General features: G+C 52.0%; 1 protein-coding gene across 4 annotated transcripts; it reads left to right on the top strand.

The window, feature by feature from the left end:
- Window positions 1-456: 456 nt before the first annotated feature.
- Window positions 457-16,941, top strand: wdr17 (WD repeat domain 17). 4 transcript variants are annotated; one of them, XM_062478627.1, is made up of 30 exons: window positions 457-531; window positions 3,556-3,684; window positions 3,761-3,944; window positions 4,827-5,057; window positions 5,181-5,432; window positions 5,576-5,698; window positions 5,846-6,027; window positions 6,355-6,523; window positions 6,714-6,802; window positions 9,129-9,211; window positions 9,413-9,499; window positions 9,765-9,929; window positions 10,153-10,355; window positions 10,587-10,736; window positions 11,691-11,821; window positions 12,054-12,179; window positions 12,361-12,516; window positions 12,824-12,888; window positions 13,044-13,176; window positions 13,345-13,436; window positions 13,600-13,699; window positions 13,879-14,018; window positions 14,123-14,143; window positions 14,337-14,448; window positions 14,622-14,763; window positions 14,944-15,046; window positions 15,137-15,238; window positions 15,515-15,613; window positions 15,989-16,172; window positions 16,315-16,941. In XM_062478627.1, exons 2-30 carry the CDS (start codon window positions 3,562-3,564, stop codon window positions 16,432-16,434), a joined length of 3,867 nt encoding a protein of 1,288 aa, XP_062334611.1. In that variant the 5' UTR covers window positions 457-531; window positions 3,556-3,561; the 3' UTR covers window positions 16,435-16,941. The 4 variants fall into 4 exon arrangements, with proteins under 4 accessions (XP_062334611.1, XP_062334610.1, XP_062334612.1 ...); XM_062478626.1 differs by having other exon boundaries at window positions 6,711-6,802; XM_062478628.1 differs by lacking the exon at window positions 14,123-14,143 and having other exon boundaries at window positions 6,711-6,802.
- Window positions 16,942-17,230: the final 289 nt, after the last annotated feature.

Genomic DNA, 17,230 nt, shown 5'->3' with positions numbered 1-17,230 from the left:
TGTAGAGCCAAATCCCGTGACACAATACTTACGTGTGTATGTGTATACGTGTTTTGTGTCTACGTCTGTCTAGGATTGTGTTCGTGTGTCTTCCACAAACTCATGTATGCATGTTTGTTCCACAAACGTTTGTATTCCACAAATTAATTCAGTAAAAACAACTTCGACTGGGAAACGAAATCGACAAGCACTGATTTGGAATTAAGAAAGCTATATTTAGGAGATGCATGTGTAGAGCGTTATAACATTGGAACGATTCTCTGCACGCTCTGGACAATGCGGGAGTCACCGCCCACAGCTCGAGATGGCTCTCTAGTAGACCACTTATCTTCAAGAGACATTGGGATTGACGCCATCCAGCTTTGATTGATTCCAAGCTCAGCCAATAGCTATCCAGGAAAGCAACAACCTGGCGTTAAGTAGCCAATGTCTGCAGCTACAACAAAGCGGATTTGACAGAGCCCAGTCCGCAAGTGTGTGTGAGCAGCGATTTCAGCACCACTTCGCTGTCCGCCGACACGACCGCCAAAGGTAAGTCAGTAACAGCGTTTCGGGTCCTCAACGCTTGCAGTGTGTTCATAACATAACCTGTTCATGCTAACTGGGGCAGCTGACCACGAACGCTGTAGACAGGGCGCGAGCTGACATTGCCCGGTGGGAAGCATACTGAGTAGAGAGAGACGGCGGCGCGGGCGCTCCGGGGTGGTATTCAGCACACCTCCCGTGGTGTATCTCCTGTGGTGTATCTCTCATGTTGTCTTCAGCTTCTCGTGTGATCTCTAGTAACAGTTACATTGAAACACGACCAGCCAGCCAGTCTTATATTTTCAGGGTAACAGGTAGCTAGATTATGAGACTATCGAGCCAGTAAGCTCTTTAGTCACTGAAAAGATCCGAAAGAGAGAAGCAGGCAGGCAGGCAGCAGGTAGGCATGCAAGCAGACAGGAAGGCCGACAGACAGTCATCTTGCAGTCTTTCTGAAAAGGGAAAAGTTAGGCCAGGCTCTCATAATACTGACCTGCTGGAGTGAGGCCAGCCTCTAATAGTACTGACCTCACTCTAATCCTACTAACCCGGTGTATACAAGTGTGTGTGTGCACTGTAGGTCTAGGCAAGGAATATCAACACGTGTGTCTATGTTGTTTCCCTCGCCAGGTGAATACAGGTGTGTCCATATCGAGGTATTTGTATGTACAGGTGTCTATCTCTAGTTAATGTGGATATCTACAGGTGTGTGTATTTACTGGTGTGTATGTGTGTGTATACCAGTTTGTGTATATAGATGTGCCTAAGTCTAGTGTATCTACAGGTGTGTGTATCTACACGTGTGTGTGTGTGTGTGTGTGTGTATGCAGGTGTCAGTGTCTAGTGCTATGTGACGCTCTTCCCCTCCCCAGACTCCAGAATAACACACTCCACTCCTCCTCCTGGGTAGTCACTGCTCCCAAAGGAAACACACACACACACACATCAGCAGCTACAGCACACCCAATTAGACACACACACACCCACACACCCATTAGACACAAACGCACATTTACACCTATTAGCGACACACACACACACATTAGACACACACACACACAGGCTTTGGAGTTTTACAAAGTAACAGTTCGAGGAAACAAGCTATCTAGGAATAGAGGGAGGGTGAGGGAGGATGGAAGCAAGGGGGTAGAGAAAGGAGGAGAGGGAGGGGGAGGTAGGGAGAGGGAGAGAAACATAGAGATAGGGGAGAGGGAGATTGAGGTAGAGAGAGGGAGAGGGAGAGAAACATAGAGATAGGGGAGAGGGAGGGGGAGGTAGGGAGAGGGAGAGAAACATAGAGATAGGGGAGAGGGAGATTGAGGTAGAGAGAGGGAGAGGGAGAGAAACATAGAGATAGGGGAGAGGGAGGGGGAGGTAGGGAGAGGGAGAGAAACATAGAGATAGGGGAGAGGGAGGGGGAGGTACGGGAGAGGGAGAGAAACAGAGAGATATGGGAGAGGGAGGTTGAGGTAGGGAGAGAGAAACATAGAGATAGGGGAGAGGGAGGGTGAGTTAGGGAGGGAGAGAGAAACATAGAGATAGGGGAGAGGGAGGGGGAAGGAGACGGGGGGAGAAAATCAGAAAGATAGTGAGCAGGAGGAAACAGGTTGTCTTAAGTGCATTGGGACCATGTTCAGCTGTTCTAGGAGGGTTGCTCTCTCTCTCTCTCTCTCTCTCTCTCTCTCTCTCTCTCTCTCTCTCTCTCTCTCTCTCTCTCTCTCTCTCTCTCTCTCTCTCTATCTCTCTCTCTCTCTCTCCTCTGTCTCTCCTCTCTCTCTTCTCTGTTCTTTCTCTCCCCCTTTTCTTCTCTCTCTCTTCTCTCTCTCGTCTGTCTCTCCTCTCTCTCTTCTCTGTTCTTTCTCTCCCCATTTTTCTTCTCCCTCTCTTCTCTCTCTTCTCTCTCTTCTCTCTCTCCTCTCTCTCTATGTCAGTACCACTTCAGTTGAGCCTTTCTGAGATTCTGTCTTCATCTCTGTGGTAACAGCAGGCTGAGTGGCCTCTGTCTCCCACCCCCGCCAAAGCTGTCCTATTACACACACACATCCACCCCAACACACATCCACCCCAACACACATCCACCCCAAAACACATCCACCCCAACCGGCTGTTGGCATACAGACAGTGTCTTCTCCACAACCACCTACCACCACTATGTGTGTGTGTATGTGTGTATGATGTGTGTGTTCTTATCGTCTGTCTCATTGTTCCTCTGCCATTATCAGACAGGACAGCATGACAGGCACACAACATGGTACACAGCACTGACATGCATATATACCCATGTGTGTCTGTGTGTGTCATTGAAATAGAGGGCTGCTGTTGCCTGGCTACAGACAGGGGTTGTTCCATCGCCCCCGTGTGCCACATGATGAGACCAAACCAGTCAATGAACACGCATACGCACGTATCCACTTACACAGACACGCTGTGGTTCACTAGGACTTACAGTGACCGGCAATGAAAGTAGTGAGAGGAGGAGAGCAGAGGAGAGGCGAGGTGAGGAGAAGAAGGTGGAGATGAGGTGAGGAGGAGAGCAGGAGAGGGGAGGGGAGGGGAGGGGAGGAGAGATGGGGAGGCGAGGGGAGGAGAAGAAGGTGGAGATGAGGTGAGGAGGAGAGCAGGAGAGGGGAGGGGAGGAGAGGAGGGGAGGCGAGGGGAGGAGAATAAGGTGGAGATGAGGTGAGGAGAGGAGGAGAGCAGGAGAGGGGAGGAGAGGAGGGGAGTGGAGGGGAGATAGCTGTGTGTTCAGGGTGGAGAAGTAGCAATGAGAAAGGTACAAAGGCTGCAGAGAGGGAGAGATTGAGAGAGGGTCAGGGAAGGAGAGCTAGACAGTCACATGTCTGATCACCCCTTCCACCCCTAATACTGCTGTATACGGGATTGTTCTCACCTCATTGGAGCCTATACAACTCTTAGTGTTGGTAATAGTCGGGTTTGTGAATATTCAATCAAGACTAACGTTGGTTTCCTTTCTGTGTTCATGTTCATGCCTTTGTGGGTGTGTGTGTGCGTGTATGGGTGTGTGTGCAGGATAACATGTCCCAGGTCAAGCAGGTGGGTCTGCTAGCTGCAGGCTGCCAGCCCTGGAACAAAGATGTGTGTGCTGCCAGTGGAGACCGCTTTGCCTACTGTGCCACCCTGGCCATCTACATATACCAGGTGTGTGTGTGTGTGTGTGTGTGTGTGTTTCCATGTGTTCCATAACTAACTCCCCCCCCACCCCCCAATCTTCCAGTTGGACCACAGGTATAATGAGTTCAAGCTGCGCTCCATCATGTCGGAGCATAAGAAGACCATCACGGCCATCTCCTGGTGTCCTCACAACGGTGAGGTGTTTGCCAGCGCCAGCGCCGACAACCTCCTCATCGTGTGGAACGTGGCGGAGCAGAAGGCCGTGGCGCGGCTGGACAACACCAAAGGTACCACCGGTGTGGGGCGGGGGCTACCCACACACCTGTATGAGGGCTGGGGGTGGGTGTGTGTGTGTGTGTTTCTGACCTGTATGTGTGTATGTGTGTGTGTGTGTCTGACCTGTATGTGTGTATGTGTGTGTATGTGTGTGTGTGACGTGTGTGTGTTTCTGACCTGAATGTGTGTATGTGTGTGTGTGTGTCTGACCTGTATGTGTGTATGTGTGTGTGTCTGACCTGTATGTGTGTATGTGTGTGTATGTGTGTGTGTGTCTGACCTGTATGTGTGTATGTGTGTGTGTGTGTCTGACTTGTATGTGTGTATGTGTGTGTGTGTGTCTGACCTGTAAGTGTGTATGTGTGTGTATGTGTGTGTGTGTGTGTGTGTGACGTGTGTTTCTGACCTGTATGTGTGTGTGTGTGTCTGACCTGTTTGTGTGTATGTGTGTGTGTGTCTGACCTGTATGTGTGTATGTGTGTGTATGTGTGTGTGTGTCTGACCTGTATGTGTGTATGTGTGTGTGTGTCTGACTTGTATGTGTGTATGTGTGTGTACGTGTGTGTGTGTGTCTGACCTGTATGTGTGTATGTGTGTGTATGTGTGTGTGTGTCTGACCTGTATGTGTGTATGTGTGTGTATGTGTGTGTATGTATGTGTGTGTCTGACCTGTATGTGTGTGTATTTGTGTGTGTGTCTGACCTGTATGTGTGTATGTGTGTGTGTCTCTGACCTGTATTTGTGTATTTTTGTGTGTGTCTGACCTGTATGTGTGTGTGACCTGTATTTGTGTATGTGTGTGTGTGTCTGAACTGTATTTGTGTGTGTGTGTGTGTGTGTCTGACCTGTATTTGTGTGTGTGTGTGTGTGACCTCTGTGGGTGTGTCTTGCAGGCATCCCAGCGTCCGTAAGCTGGTGCTGGAACGCCGGGGAAGGCGTAGCGTTCGTGTCACACCGCGGGCCACTTTACATCTGGGTGACAAGCGGGCCGGACACCGGTGTCACCGTCCACAAGGAGGCGCACAGCTTCCTGTCCGACATATGTCTGTTCCGCTGGCATCCTGTCAAGAAGGGCAAGGTGGTGTTCGGACACACAGACGGCAGTCTGTCCATCTTTCAACCAGGTAGGTCATGGACTGGGACATAGGCATGGTACAGGTGGACAGCTAAACAGTAGACAGATAGACAGACAGATGGGAAGGTATACTCTCTATCTAACGCTTACCCCACCTGTGCCCTCTGTCTAGGGACTAAGAACCAAAAGCACGTGTTGCGTCCGGAGTCTTTGGAGGGGACGGACGAGGAGGACCCAGTGACGGCGTTGGAGTGGGACCCACTCTCCACAGACTACCTCCTGGTGGCCAATTTGCACAACGGCATCCGATTGGTGGACTCCGAGTCGCTGACCTGTATCACTTCCTTCACCTTCCCAAGCGCCGCTGCCTCCGTGCAGTGTCTGGCCTGGGTACCCAGCGCCCCGGGAATGTTCATCACTGGAGGTAAGGGTCAGGGGTCTGTGATAGCAGTGTCTGCAGCTCAGTGCTCCATAGATGATTATCACTTGGTTTAATTTTTAGGGGTCAGAGGTCAGGGGTTAGGAGTAGCATTGGAAGGTAACTGATTGTGTTGCTCCTCCTTCCAGACTCCCAGGTGGGGGTTCTGAGGATATGGAATGTGTCCCGGTCGACTTCTCTGGACAACTTCAAGCTGAAGAAGACCGGCTTCCACGCACTGCACGTCCTGAACTCCCCGCCCGCCAAGAAAAGTAAGAACTGCCTCACACAGGGGTCACACAGGGGTCAGACAGGGGTCAGACAGGGATCAGACAGGGGTCACACAGCAGTCAGAGGTTAAATGTTACAGGTCTAACCGTGGTGCCCCTCCCCCCCTCCTCCCTTTCCTTGTGTTCCAGCGCTGGGCTCCCCCACAAAAAGCCTGCACATGTCATCCACCAGCGAGGCGGTGCCGCCCCCGACCCTGTCCCAGAACCAGGCCTTCTCTCTGCCGCCCGGACACGCGGTCTGCTGCTTCATGGACGGGGGGGTGGGACTCTACAACATGGGGGCCAAGAAGTGGGATTTCCTCAGAGACCTGGTAGGACTGGGGGCCGCATGTTAGATATCTCTAACCCTAGAGGGTATATTTCTTACATATGATGGTAGTATGTATGCATGTATTTATTTAGCAGATGCTTTCATCCAAAGCAGGGAGGGTTTGAACCTCTCCAACCTCTTAATTGACGGTCAAATGATCTAGCCCTGCTAGCTACACCCTTACACCATGTATTCCCATATATCTCGAATCCAGTTGGGTATCTTAAAATCACTCTAAATGCGAAGACTATATTTCAGTGTCATGTTGAGACCATATTTCTGTGCTGTTTCAGTGTCATGTTGAGACCATATTTCTGTGCTGTTTCAGGGTCATGTTGAGACCATATTCGACTGTAAGTTCAAGCCGGACGACCCTAACCTACTGGCCACAGCTTCGTTTGACGGAACCATCAAGGTTTGGGACATCAACACATTGACTGCTGTCTACACATCGCCTGGCAACGAGGGCGTGGTCTATTCACTGTCCTGGGCCCCTGGTAGGACACACACACATTAACACACACACTCGCATTACACTTATTGTAAAGTTGTCAATACCTTTCTCTCTGTTGCGTGTCTGCATTTGTGCATGCATGTGTGTGTGTGTGTGTGGTTGTGGGGTGTGTGTATGTGTGCGTGTGTGTGGTTGTGGGGTGTGTGTGTGTATGTGTGTGTTCCCTGAAGGAGACCTGAACTGTATAGCGGGAGCTACGTCTCGCAACGGAGCGTTCATCTGGGACGTGAAGAAAGGCAAGATGATCACACGCTTCAATGAGGTCAGTTTCCATGGTGATGCTAACACTGGCTACTATGAGATGGGTACACGGGTTACTGTGACAAAGGTAACTGTTGGCCCTTTCCTCTCTCTCTCTCTCTCTCTCTCTCTCTCTCTTTCTCTTTTCATCCCTCTCTTCCTACGGTCTCTGCCCCATTCTGTCCTCTCCCGCTCCTGTCCCCCTCCCACCCTGTCCTCTGTATCTCCCCTCCCTCCCCCCCTCACTGCTGTCTTACCCCTCCCTCCCCCCCTCACTGCTGTTCCACCCCTCCCTCCCCCCCTCACTGCTGTTCCACCCCTCCCTCCCCCCCTCACTGCTGTCTTACCCCCCCCTCCCCCCCTCACTGCTGTCTTACCCCTCCCTCCCCCCCTCACTGCTGTTCCACCCCTCCCTCCCCCCTCACTGCTGTCTTACCCCTCCCTCCCCCCCTCACTGCTGTTCCACCCCTCCCTCCCCCCCTCACTGCTGTCTTACCCCCCCCTCCCCCCCTCACTGCTGTCTTACCCCTCCCTCCCCCCCTCACTGCTGTTCCACCCCTCCCTCCCCCCTCACTGCTGTCTTACCCCTCCCTCCCCCCCTCACTGCTGTTCCACCCCTCCCTCCCCCCCTCACTGCTGTTCCACCCCTCCCTCCCCCCTCACTTCTGTCTTACCCCCCCCTCCCCCCCTCACTGCTGTCTTACCCCTCCCTCCCCCCCTCACTGCTGTTCCACCCCTCCCTCCCCCCTCACTTCTGTCTTACCCCACCCTCCCCCCCTCACTGCTGTCTTACCCCTCCCTCCCCCCCTCACTGCTGTTCCACCCCTCCCTCCCCCCTCACTGCTGTCTTACCCCCCCCTCCCCCCCTCACTTCTGTCTTACCCCACCCTCCCCCCCTCACTGCTGTCTTACCCCTCCCTCCCCCCCTCACTGCTGTTCCACCCCTCCCTCCCCCCCTCACTGCTGTCTTACCCCTCCCTCCCCCCCTCACTGCTGTTCCACCCCTCCCTCCCCCCCTCACTGCTGTCTTACCCCTCCCTCCCCCCCTCCCCCCTCACTGCTGTCTTACCCCTCCCTCCCCCCCTCCCCCCCTCACTGCTGTTCCACCCCTCCCTCCCCCCCTCACTGCTGTCTTACCCCTCCCTCCCCCCCTCCCCCCTCACTGCTGTCTTACCCCTCCCTCCCCCCCTCACTGCTGTTCCACCCCTCCCTCCCCCCTCACTGCTGTCTTACCCCTCCCTCCCCCCCTCACTGCTGTCTTACCCCTCCCTCCCCCCCTCACTGCTGTCTTACCCCTCCCTCCCCCCCTCACTGCTGTCTTACCCCTCCCTCCCCCCCTCACTGCTGTTCCACCCCTCCCTCCCCCCCTCACTGCTGTCTTACCCCTCCCTCCCCCCCTCCCCCCCTCACTGCTGTCTTACCCCTCCCTCCCCCCCTCACTGCTGTTCCACCCCTCCCTCCCCCCTCACTGCTGTCTTACCCCCCCCTCCCCCCCTCACTGCTGTTCCACCCCTCCCTCCCCCCCTCACTGCTGTCTTACCCCTCCCTCCCCCCCTCACTGCTGTTCCACCCCTCCCTCCCCCCCTCACTGCTGTCTTACCCCTCCCTCCCCCCCTCCCCCCCTCACTGCTGTCTTACCCCTCCCTCCCCCCCTCACTGCTGTTCCACCCCTCCCTCCCCCCCTCACTGCTGTCTTACCCCTCCCTCCCCCCCTCCCCCCTCACTGCTGTCTTACCCCTCCCTCCCCCCCTCACTGCTGTTCCACCCCACCCTCCCCCCCTCACTTCTGTCTTACCCCACCCTCCCCCCCTCACTTCTGTCTTACCCCTCCCTCCCCCCCTCACTGCTGTCTTACCCCTCCCTCCCCCCCTCACTGCTGTTCCACCCCCCCCTCCCCCCCTCACTGCTGTCTTACCCCTCCCTCCCCCCCTCACTGCTGTTCCACCCCTCCCTCCCCCCCTCACTGCTGTCTTAACCCTCCCTCCCCCCCTCCCCCCCTCACTGCTGTCTTACCCCTCCCTCCCCCCCTCACTGCTGTTCCACCCCCCCTCCCCCCCTCACTGCTGTCTTACCCCTCCCTCCCCCCCTCACTGCTGTCTTACCCCTCCCTCCCCCCCTCACTGCTGTCTTACCCCTCCCTCCCCCCCTCACTGCTGTTCCACCCCACCCTCCCCCCCTCACTTCTGTCTTACCCCACCCTCCCCCCCTCACTTCTGTCTTACCCCTCCCTCCCCCCCTCACTGCTGTCTTACCCCTCCCTCCCCCCCTCACTTCTGTCTTACCCCTCCCTCCCCCCTCACTGCTGTCTTACCCCTCCCTCCCCCCTTTCCCCTGTCTCTAATTCACAGCATGGGAAGAATGGAATCTTCTGTATCGCATGGAGTCACAAGGACTCAAAGAGGATCGCCACATGCAGTGGAGATGGATTTTGGTCAGTATCCCTCCCCCTCTCTCTCCCCCTCTCTCTCCCCTCTGTCTCCCCCCCCTCTCTATCCCCTCTCTCTCCCCCCCTCTCTCTCCTCTCTCTTTGTCCCCGTCTCTCCCCTATCTCACCCTCTCTCTCTTTCTCTGCCCTTCTCCCCCTTGTCTCTCTCTTTCCCAGAGTGGTAACCATTTCTGTGTTTGTTCTTAGCATAATTCGGACCATCGATGGAAAGATCCTTCACAAGTACAAACACCCTTCTGCTGTGTTTGGCTGTGACTGGAGCCAGAACAACAAGTAAGGCCTCAAAGTGCCAAAACTAACCCTAACATTGACCAACCATAACTAACCCTCACCCAAATGAACCTTAACCCAATTTAATCCTAGCCTTAATCAATCTTAACTAACCCTAACCCAAACTGATCTTAATCCTGATTAACTCTAACCTTGACCACCCTTAACTAACTCTGACCGTTACAATCTTCAGTTAACCAAACCCTAACCCTCAGACTGTCCAGACCCTTACCCATGTATATCTCTCCATCTCTCTCTCCCTCTCCAGGGACATGATAGCGACAGGCTGTGAGGATAAGAATGTGCGTGTGTACTACCTGGCCACCAGCTCTGACCAGCCTCTCAAGGTCTTTACCGGCCACCTGGCCAAGGTCTTCCACGTCCGCTGGTCTCCCCTGCGAGAGGGCATCCTGTGCTCCGGCTCTGACGACGGGTATGTTTGATTTGTGCCTCATGTAGAGGTGGAGTACTACTATGATGAAGATAACGGTGATGATGAGGATGATTGATAAGATGAGGATGGTGGTAAGGTTGATGGCAATTGACATGATGATTAAGAAGATGAAGATGATTGAGATGATTGAGGTAATGATGATGATGATGATGATGAAGAGGACGATTGAAACGATGACTGAGATGAAGACGTTGGTCCCCAGGACGGTACGTATCTGGGACTACACGCAGGACGCGTGCATCAACGTGCTGAGCGGCCATACGGCGCCGGTCCGCGGCCTGATGTGGAACACGGAGGTTCCGTACCTGCTGACCTCAGGGTCGTGGGACTACACCATCAGAGTGTGGGACACCCGGGACGGGACCTGCCTGGACACCGTCTACGACCACGGGGCAGACGTCTACGGTACGGAAACTACCCAGACCCCTGACCTTTGACCATATACTACCACTGTCTTCTCCTCTGACCTCTGACACTGTACTACTACAGTTTGGTCTACCCCTTACCCCTCACCCCTGACCCCTCACCCTTTTTCTACCGCCATCTGCTCATCACCTGACCTTTGATTGTGTACAAGCACAATCTTATCTAGCCTCAACCCCTGACCCCTTAACCCCTGACCTTGTACCCGTACAGGCCTGACATGCCATCCCAGCAGGCCCTTCACCATGGCGTCCTGCTCCAGAGACTCCACAGTCCGGCTGTGGTCGCTGACGCCTCTGATAGGCCCGCTGCTGGTCAACATCCTCACTGACCGCCCCTGGGACAACATTATCGGCAACACTGGTGGGTCGGCTCACTGGCGGAGTGTGTGTGTGCCTATCCAGTGTGTGTGTGTGGGGGGAATCAAGTGGCTGAGCGGTGAGGAAATCGGGCTAGTAATCTGAAGGTTGCCAGTTCGATTCCCGGCCGTGCCAAATGACGTTGTGTCCTTGGGCAAGGCACTTCACCCTACTTGCCTCGGGGAGAATGTCCCTGTACTTACTGTAAGTCGCTCTGGATAAGAGCGTCTGCTAAATGACTAAATGTAAATGTAAATAACAAGCAAATTAGATTTGGATCCAATATTTAAAGAACTGTGAGGCTTTATTGCCCTAAATTAGCCACACAATTTAGCTGCCTATGCACACATTGTTTGTGTTTGTATTACAAGCTGTGATTGTTTTAGTTGTCCTCACAACGCGATTACAAGGCTATGTTTGATGCAGGAAATATCTGGAGCCAAAATAGAATGTGAAATATGGTTATGTTTTGATTAAACTGTGCTTATGTGCCTGTGTGTCTCTAACCCAGCGATTCCCAATAGTGGTCCATTACGGTAATGCAGGTTGGCCACCAAACCAATGAAAACTAAAATAGGGAAAATAAATATCAAAATATGTATGTATACTGTTGGTAAATGATGATAAAAATTCTTACTAATTTAAAAAATATATTTTGTCTTTAATTCATCATGACCGAAACGCCAATAGTTATACTTGGATCGTTGACGGTAGCCCAACTGACATTTCCGCTTGCATACACCCACTTCAATTCACTATGCACACATTAGTTCTTTTGTCTTATTTGAAATACATTTAGCTGTGAAAGCAAACGGTTTGGCTTCCATGGTGTTGTTAAATATGTGTGATGATAAGCGTGAATTAAGTGAACGGTTGTGTTGTTGGGGGGCCGCAAAAATATTTTCGCTAAGTGGAACAGTTTGGGAATAGCTGCTCTAACCAGTGTATGTGTTCCCAGACAGAGCCATGGTACCAGGAGCGCTCCCACTGCTGTGTGGGAAGGTGTGCAGAGACATCAAGCAGGACCTGGACAAGCTGACCAGCGAGGTGGCGTCCAGGAAGCTTCGCTGCTTCTCCGAGTGCTTCTCAGTGAGACGACAAGTTTTAGTTTTTACATATATTTCACATTTTATTCATTAGAATCTATGGTTGGAGTTATGAAGTTGGGGTACAGTTGGGGTTATGGCGGCAGCCTCGGACGTTGAGCGCAGCTCCACACAGAACTCGATCAGACCGCTCATCAGCTCCGCCTGGAAACGCACGACACGGGAGTCATGTGACAACAACTGACCAATGATGTTCCTGTGTGTTGCACCTCCAGCCTCCGGGGGGCAGTCATAACCTGTGGGACCTGGTGGCGGTGATCATGGGGCAGGACGACAGCCTGCTGCCTCAGAGCTATGGCAAGAGCATCATGCACATGAAACACCTGGTCCGCTTCAAGACTGTGAGTCCTCTCCACCAATCACTGACTCTCTAGCACAGTCTCCACCAATCAATGACACTCTAGCACAGTCCCCACCAACCAATGGCACTCCAGCACAGTCCCCACCAATCAACGACACTCTCACGCTGGGTCTCCACCAATCACTGAACGGTGTGTGTGTGTGTGTTTGTGTATTCCCCAGTCCGAGGCTCAGGAGTTGACCATAGTGAAGATGTCTAAGTTTGGAGGAGGCATCGGCGCCCCCAGCAAGGAGGAGCGTCTGAGGAGCGCAGCAGAGATCCACCTGAGACTGGGCCAGACCCAGAGATACTGTGAGCTCATGGTGGAGCTGGGAGAGGTGCGTCTGTTTGTGTACGCGCTGTACGTGTCTACGCCTGTGTGTCTGTGTGTTTGTTTTTGTCCTCGTCTGTATGTAGCTGTGTGTGTGTGTGTGTGTGTGTCTGTAATTATCTGTGAGCGTGTTTGTATGTGTTTAGCAGTCTGTCTGTGTGTGTGTGTGTTTAACCATTTAGTTAAAGCTGCCTGTAATTGCCTTTTGACACAAACAGCTGGCTATGGTCGTAACCCGTCTCTCTCCTCCCTCCTCCGTACTTTCTCACATCTGTCCTCCCTCTTCTCTCCTCCACCTCTTTTTCTTTCTCCAGTGGGACAAGGCCTTATCTGTGGCTCCAGGAGTATCTATGAAATACTGGAAGAAACTCATGCAGAGGTACCTTCTAGAACCTCTCAGAACCATCTAGAACCGAGACTTCTCCTGTGTTCTAGGACCTTTTAAACGAACCTTTAGCTCAGCAGGTTAAAGCCAGTCCCACTGTAGACTAGCCTTCAGCTCAGAAGGTTAAGCCAGTCCTGTCTCTGCTGTAGGAGAGCTGACCAGTTGATGGAAGAGGAGAACCATGATGTCATTCCGTACTGCATCGCCACGGGTGACGTTAGGAAGCTAGTGACCTTCTTCACCTCCAGAGGTCAGCTGAAGGAGGCGTTGCTGGTCACCCAGGTAACGCACCCATGCTGTCGCTGTTCATGTCGTTAATGACGTTGATAACGTAACTGTTACGTCATAATGTTGATATTGATGGATGTTGTCATTGATGATGTCGTTATTGTGTGGTAATGGTATTGTGTTGGTGTTGCTGATGATGTTGTTGTTGTTGACATGTATAAGGGAGCGTGTGAAGGCAACATCCACGTGCCGCACACTTCCTCTATCAATCACACCGTTACCCCGGAGACAGATGACCTGGAAGCCTACCATGGGTATGTTTCTTTGCACTCTCCTGGGCAGCTGGCTTTGGAGGAGCAGTTTCACATAAGTTCTGTCAGAGTTAGGGTGTTTGGGATAGTGTGGGACTGATAGTGTTTTATTTGTATCTGTGTTAAGCGGCTCAGAGGGTGTGTTTGATTTGTCTCTCTGTACCAGGCTGCTACACAAGGTGTGTAAGGAGCTGGCGGAGTGGTATTTTCAAGATGGCCGGGCAGTTCTGGCAGCCTGCTGCCACTTGGCTGTGGACAACATTGAGGTGATCACAAGACTGAGACACACACGGGTGTGTGTGCATGTGAATGTGTGTGTGTGTGAATGTGCATGTATGTGTCTACAGCTAGCCATGACCAGTCTGATCAAAGAAATGTCTGTGTGTGTGTGCACTGGTATATGTGTGTGTGGATTTGGATGCGTATGTGTGTGTGTGTTCCACAGCTAGCTATGGCCAATCTGATCAGAGGGAATGAGTTGGAACTGGCTGTGTGTGTTGGGGCGGTCCTCGGAGAACCAGCCAATCAGGCCACGCACTACGTCCTCGAGCTATTGGCCAGAAAATACATGACCATGCCCACATGGTAAGTATTGGCCACACCCACCTTCGACTCTGAACACTTGGTCTGTCTCGCTTCATCATCTTCATCTTCATCAGTACTTTCACCGTTGTCTCTGTCTCTTGTAGCTTCCCCTCAGTAGGAAACAGGTAAACTCATGTCATACACTCCAAAGCTGGACCACAAGTCACTAATGACTGTCTTGATCTGTATCAGTCTGTATCAACACTGATAATATCTATTATCTATTAACTGGTATCTTTCAGTACTGATCCGAATGGATCTATCACTATCTGTGTTAGTATTTGGATAGATCAGTATTGATGCGTTGTCTTTCTGCAGGGATCTGGCCGCTGACCTGCTCCACATGATCCCAGATAACCAGCTCCTATTGGCCAAGCTGTGTGCCTTCTACCCTGGCAGCACAGCCGACATCAACCAGCTTCACAAGAGAGTAACTACCCCCTCACCCTAACTACCCCATCACCCTAACCACCCCTACCCTAACTATACCTTCACTCTCACCCTAACTACCCCATCACCCTAACCACCCCTACCCTAATTATACCTTCACTCTCACCCTAACTACCCCCTCACCCTAACCCTAGTACCCTGGTGTTGTTCCAGTGTGGCCTGCCCCCTGTGGAGGAGTGTGAGAGTCTGGCAGAAGCAGCTCTCTCTGAGGGAGATGTCTTCAACGCTGTCAGGTTCCACCTGCTCAGTGCCACGCCAGAGGATGCACTGTCCATAGGCATAGCACACGTCAAGGGTAGGCCTGAGCGTGTGTGTGTGCGTGTGTGTGGGCATCACATGCAGGTGTGTGTGTGTTTTTCACATTGAAGTGTGTGTGCGTGTGTTTCACATACAAGTGTGTGTGCTTCACAAGTTAGTGTGTGTGTTACCTTGGAACTGCAGTTCATCGCTGTAATCCCATATCCCGCCTCTACAGAGCAGCTGAGTGGTTCTGATTGGACGGTAGAGTCTGTCCATCCCATCCTGGATCTGCTGAGCTACATTAGGACAGACCGCCTCATTCTGGCTAAGTGTACTGAGTAGGTTTGACCCCTGACCTCTGACCCTTAACTTAAACCCGGAATTTCAACAATTCTAAAGTAACCTTTGTGTATGTGTATGTGTTTCAGACAGCGTAGTGAGCTATTGATTCTGTGTGGTTATGTTGGGGCATTGCTGGCCATCAGGAGACAGTACTGCAGCATCGTACCAGCTCTGTATGAATATACCAGGTACTGACCCCTGACCTCAGCTCTGTATGAATACACAATTAAAACTATAGGCATTCTATTTCTGTAACCGCATAACTGCATATTGGTCAAACTGCTAATGTATTCATTTGGCAGATGCTTTCATCAACAGCAACATACAGGGGGAATTTGAACATATCGCCTCTTGATCTGCAGTAAAATACTCTACCACTGTGCCATACCAATCCCTTAACATGACTAAGACACCCTATTTCCTCTCTTCCTCCCCCTCTCCTGCCTCCCCCTCTCCTCCCACAGCCAGCTGATGAAGAGGAGGGAGGTGTGTGTTCCTCTGCAGATCAAGCAGCTGTCAGTCGAGCTGGAGGCCTGGAGAGCCTGCACACACACCCTCAACACGTCAGTGACACACACACACATCACATACATAGCCTCAGTTATGTGTCATGCCACCAATACATTTACATTTAGTCATTTAGCAGACGCTCTTATCCAGAGCGACTTACAGTAAGTACAGGGACATTCCCCCGTGGCAAGTAGTGTGAAGTGCCTTTCCCAAGGACACAACGTCATTTGACACGGCCAGGAATCGAACTGGCAACCTTCTGATTAATAGCCCGATTCCCTAACCGCTCAGCCATCTGACCCCCAATAACATGTGTTGTGTTTTTGCATACGTGTTGGTACCTATATGTTTGTGTGTGTGCATGTTTGTGTGAAATGATGTGTATGTGAATGTGTGTATCTGTGTTGTGTGTCTGGGTGTGTGGCCAGACCTCCAGATGAGGCCCCCAGCACCCCCCCGTCGGAGGCCCAGAGGGTGGAGTTCTCTCAGCTGCAGATCCGTATCCAGGGGACGGGGCTCCTGTGGCTGGAGGGGCCGGACTACGTGACAGGCTCCAACCTCCCCAGCCACTCTGACGTCCAAGTCTCCTGCTTCACTGGCAACAGGATACAGGTAAACCTGTCAATCAAACGGAAATAGAATACAGTCAGTCATACAGCCAATCACAAAGCTCAAACTGGCTGTGATTGTGTGTATGTGTGTGTGTGTGTGTGTGTGGGGGGGGGGGGGGGTACGTATGTGTGTGTGTTCTCAGGGTCCAGTGTTTTTCCTGGAGGACGGGAAGTCATCCATCTCTCTGAACGATGCTCTGATGTGGGCCAAGGTGAACCCCTTCTCTCCACTCGGAACAGGAGTACGCATCAACCCCTTCTAGACCCCGCCCACCCTCTACTGACACATCTGATTGGTCATCCTCCGTGGGCAAAGTTCACATGACAAGCATGGAGTGCACCTGCTCCTGTCCTCTATCTGGGGGGATGAAGGGATGAGCATCACAGAGAAGAGAGGGAGGAGAGATAATGAGAGAGGGATCATTGTGATCAACAAACCCAGTTGTCTTATTGCTTTCCTGAGACGGTTCTGCCGTCTGGCCAATCACTCGCCAGTGTTAAATCTTCTAGAATGTTCCAGCTGTAACATTCTAGAATCTAGAACATATCAGCTTCCTAGCCTCCTCTGCGCCTCTTCTAGAACACAGCTTTTGGAATGTTACTTCTTCAAGATGTTATCCCCTTTAAGAGTAGCACGCTACAGTAAGGCTTAAGGTTAGGTGGTGTTTCTATAGAGCACAGACAGACAGGCAGACAACGGATAGAGAGGAGGGGAGAGGAGAAGCGAGGGAAGAGGAGAGGAGAAGAGACCGAAGAGGAGAGGAGAAGAGAGGGGAGAGGAGAGGGGAGAGGAGAAGAGAGGGGAGAGGAGAAGAGAGGGGAGAGGAGAAGAGAGGGGAGGGGAGAGGAGGTAAATGTACACTACTAGTGACGCACAAGAAGAACATGTATTTCTTTAACAGTAACTTAGTTTCTTCAACAGCAACTTAGTCTATTCAATTGTTTCTGAACATTCATTACGTTCTGATAAACTATTTTCTTTAAGCTAATCCATAAAAAAACAATGCTCTAGAATATGTAGGCTACTCCATAAAGATCTATGTTCTAGAATATGTAAGC

Source organism: Osmerus eperlanus, chromosome 14, assembly GCF_963692335.1.
Source record: "Osmerus eperlanus chromosome 14, fOsmEpe2.1, whole genome shotgun sequence".
NCBI lineage: Eukaryota > Metazoa > Chordata > Actinopteri > Osmeriformes > Osmeridae > Osmerus > Osmerus eperlanus.
The sequence above is the reverse complement of the archived record's forward strand: the minus strand, read 5'-3'. Positions and strand labels throughout refer to the sequence as shown.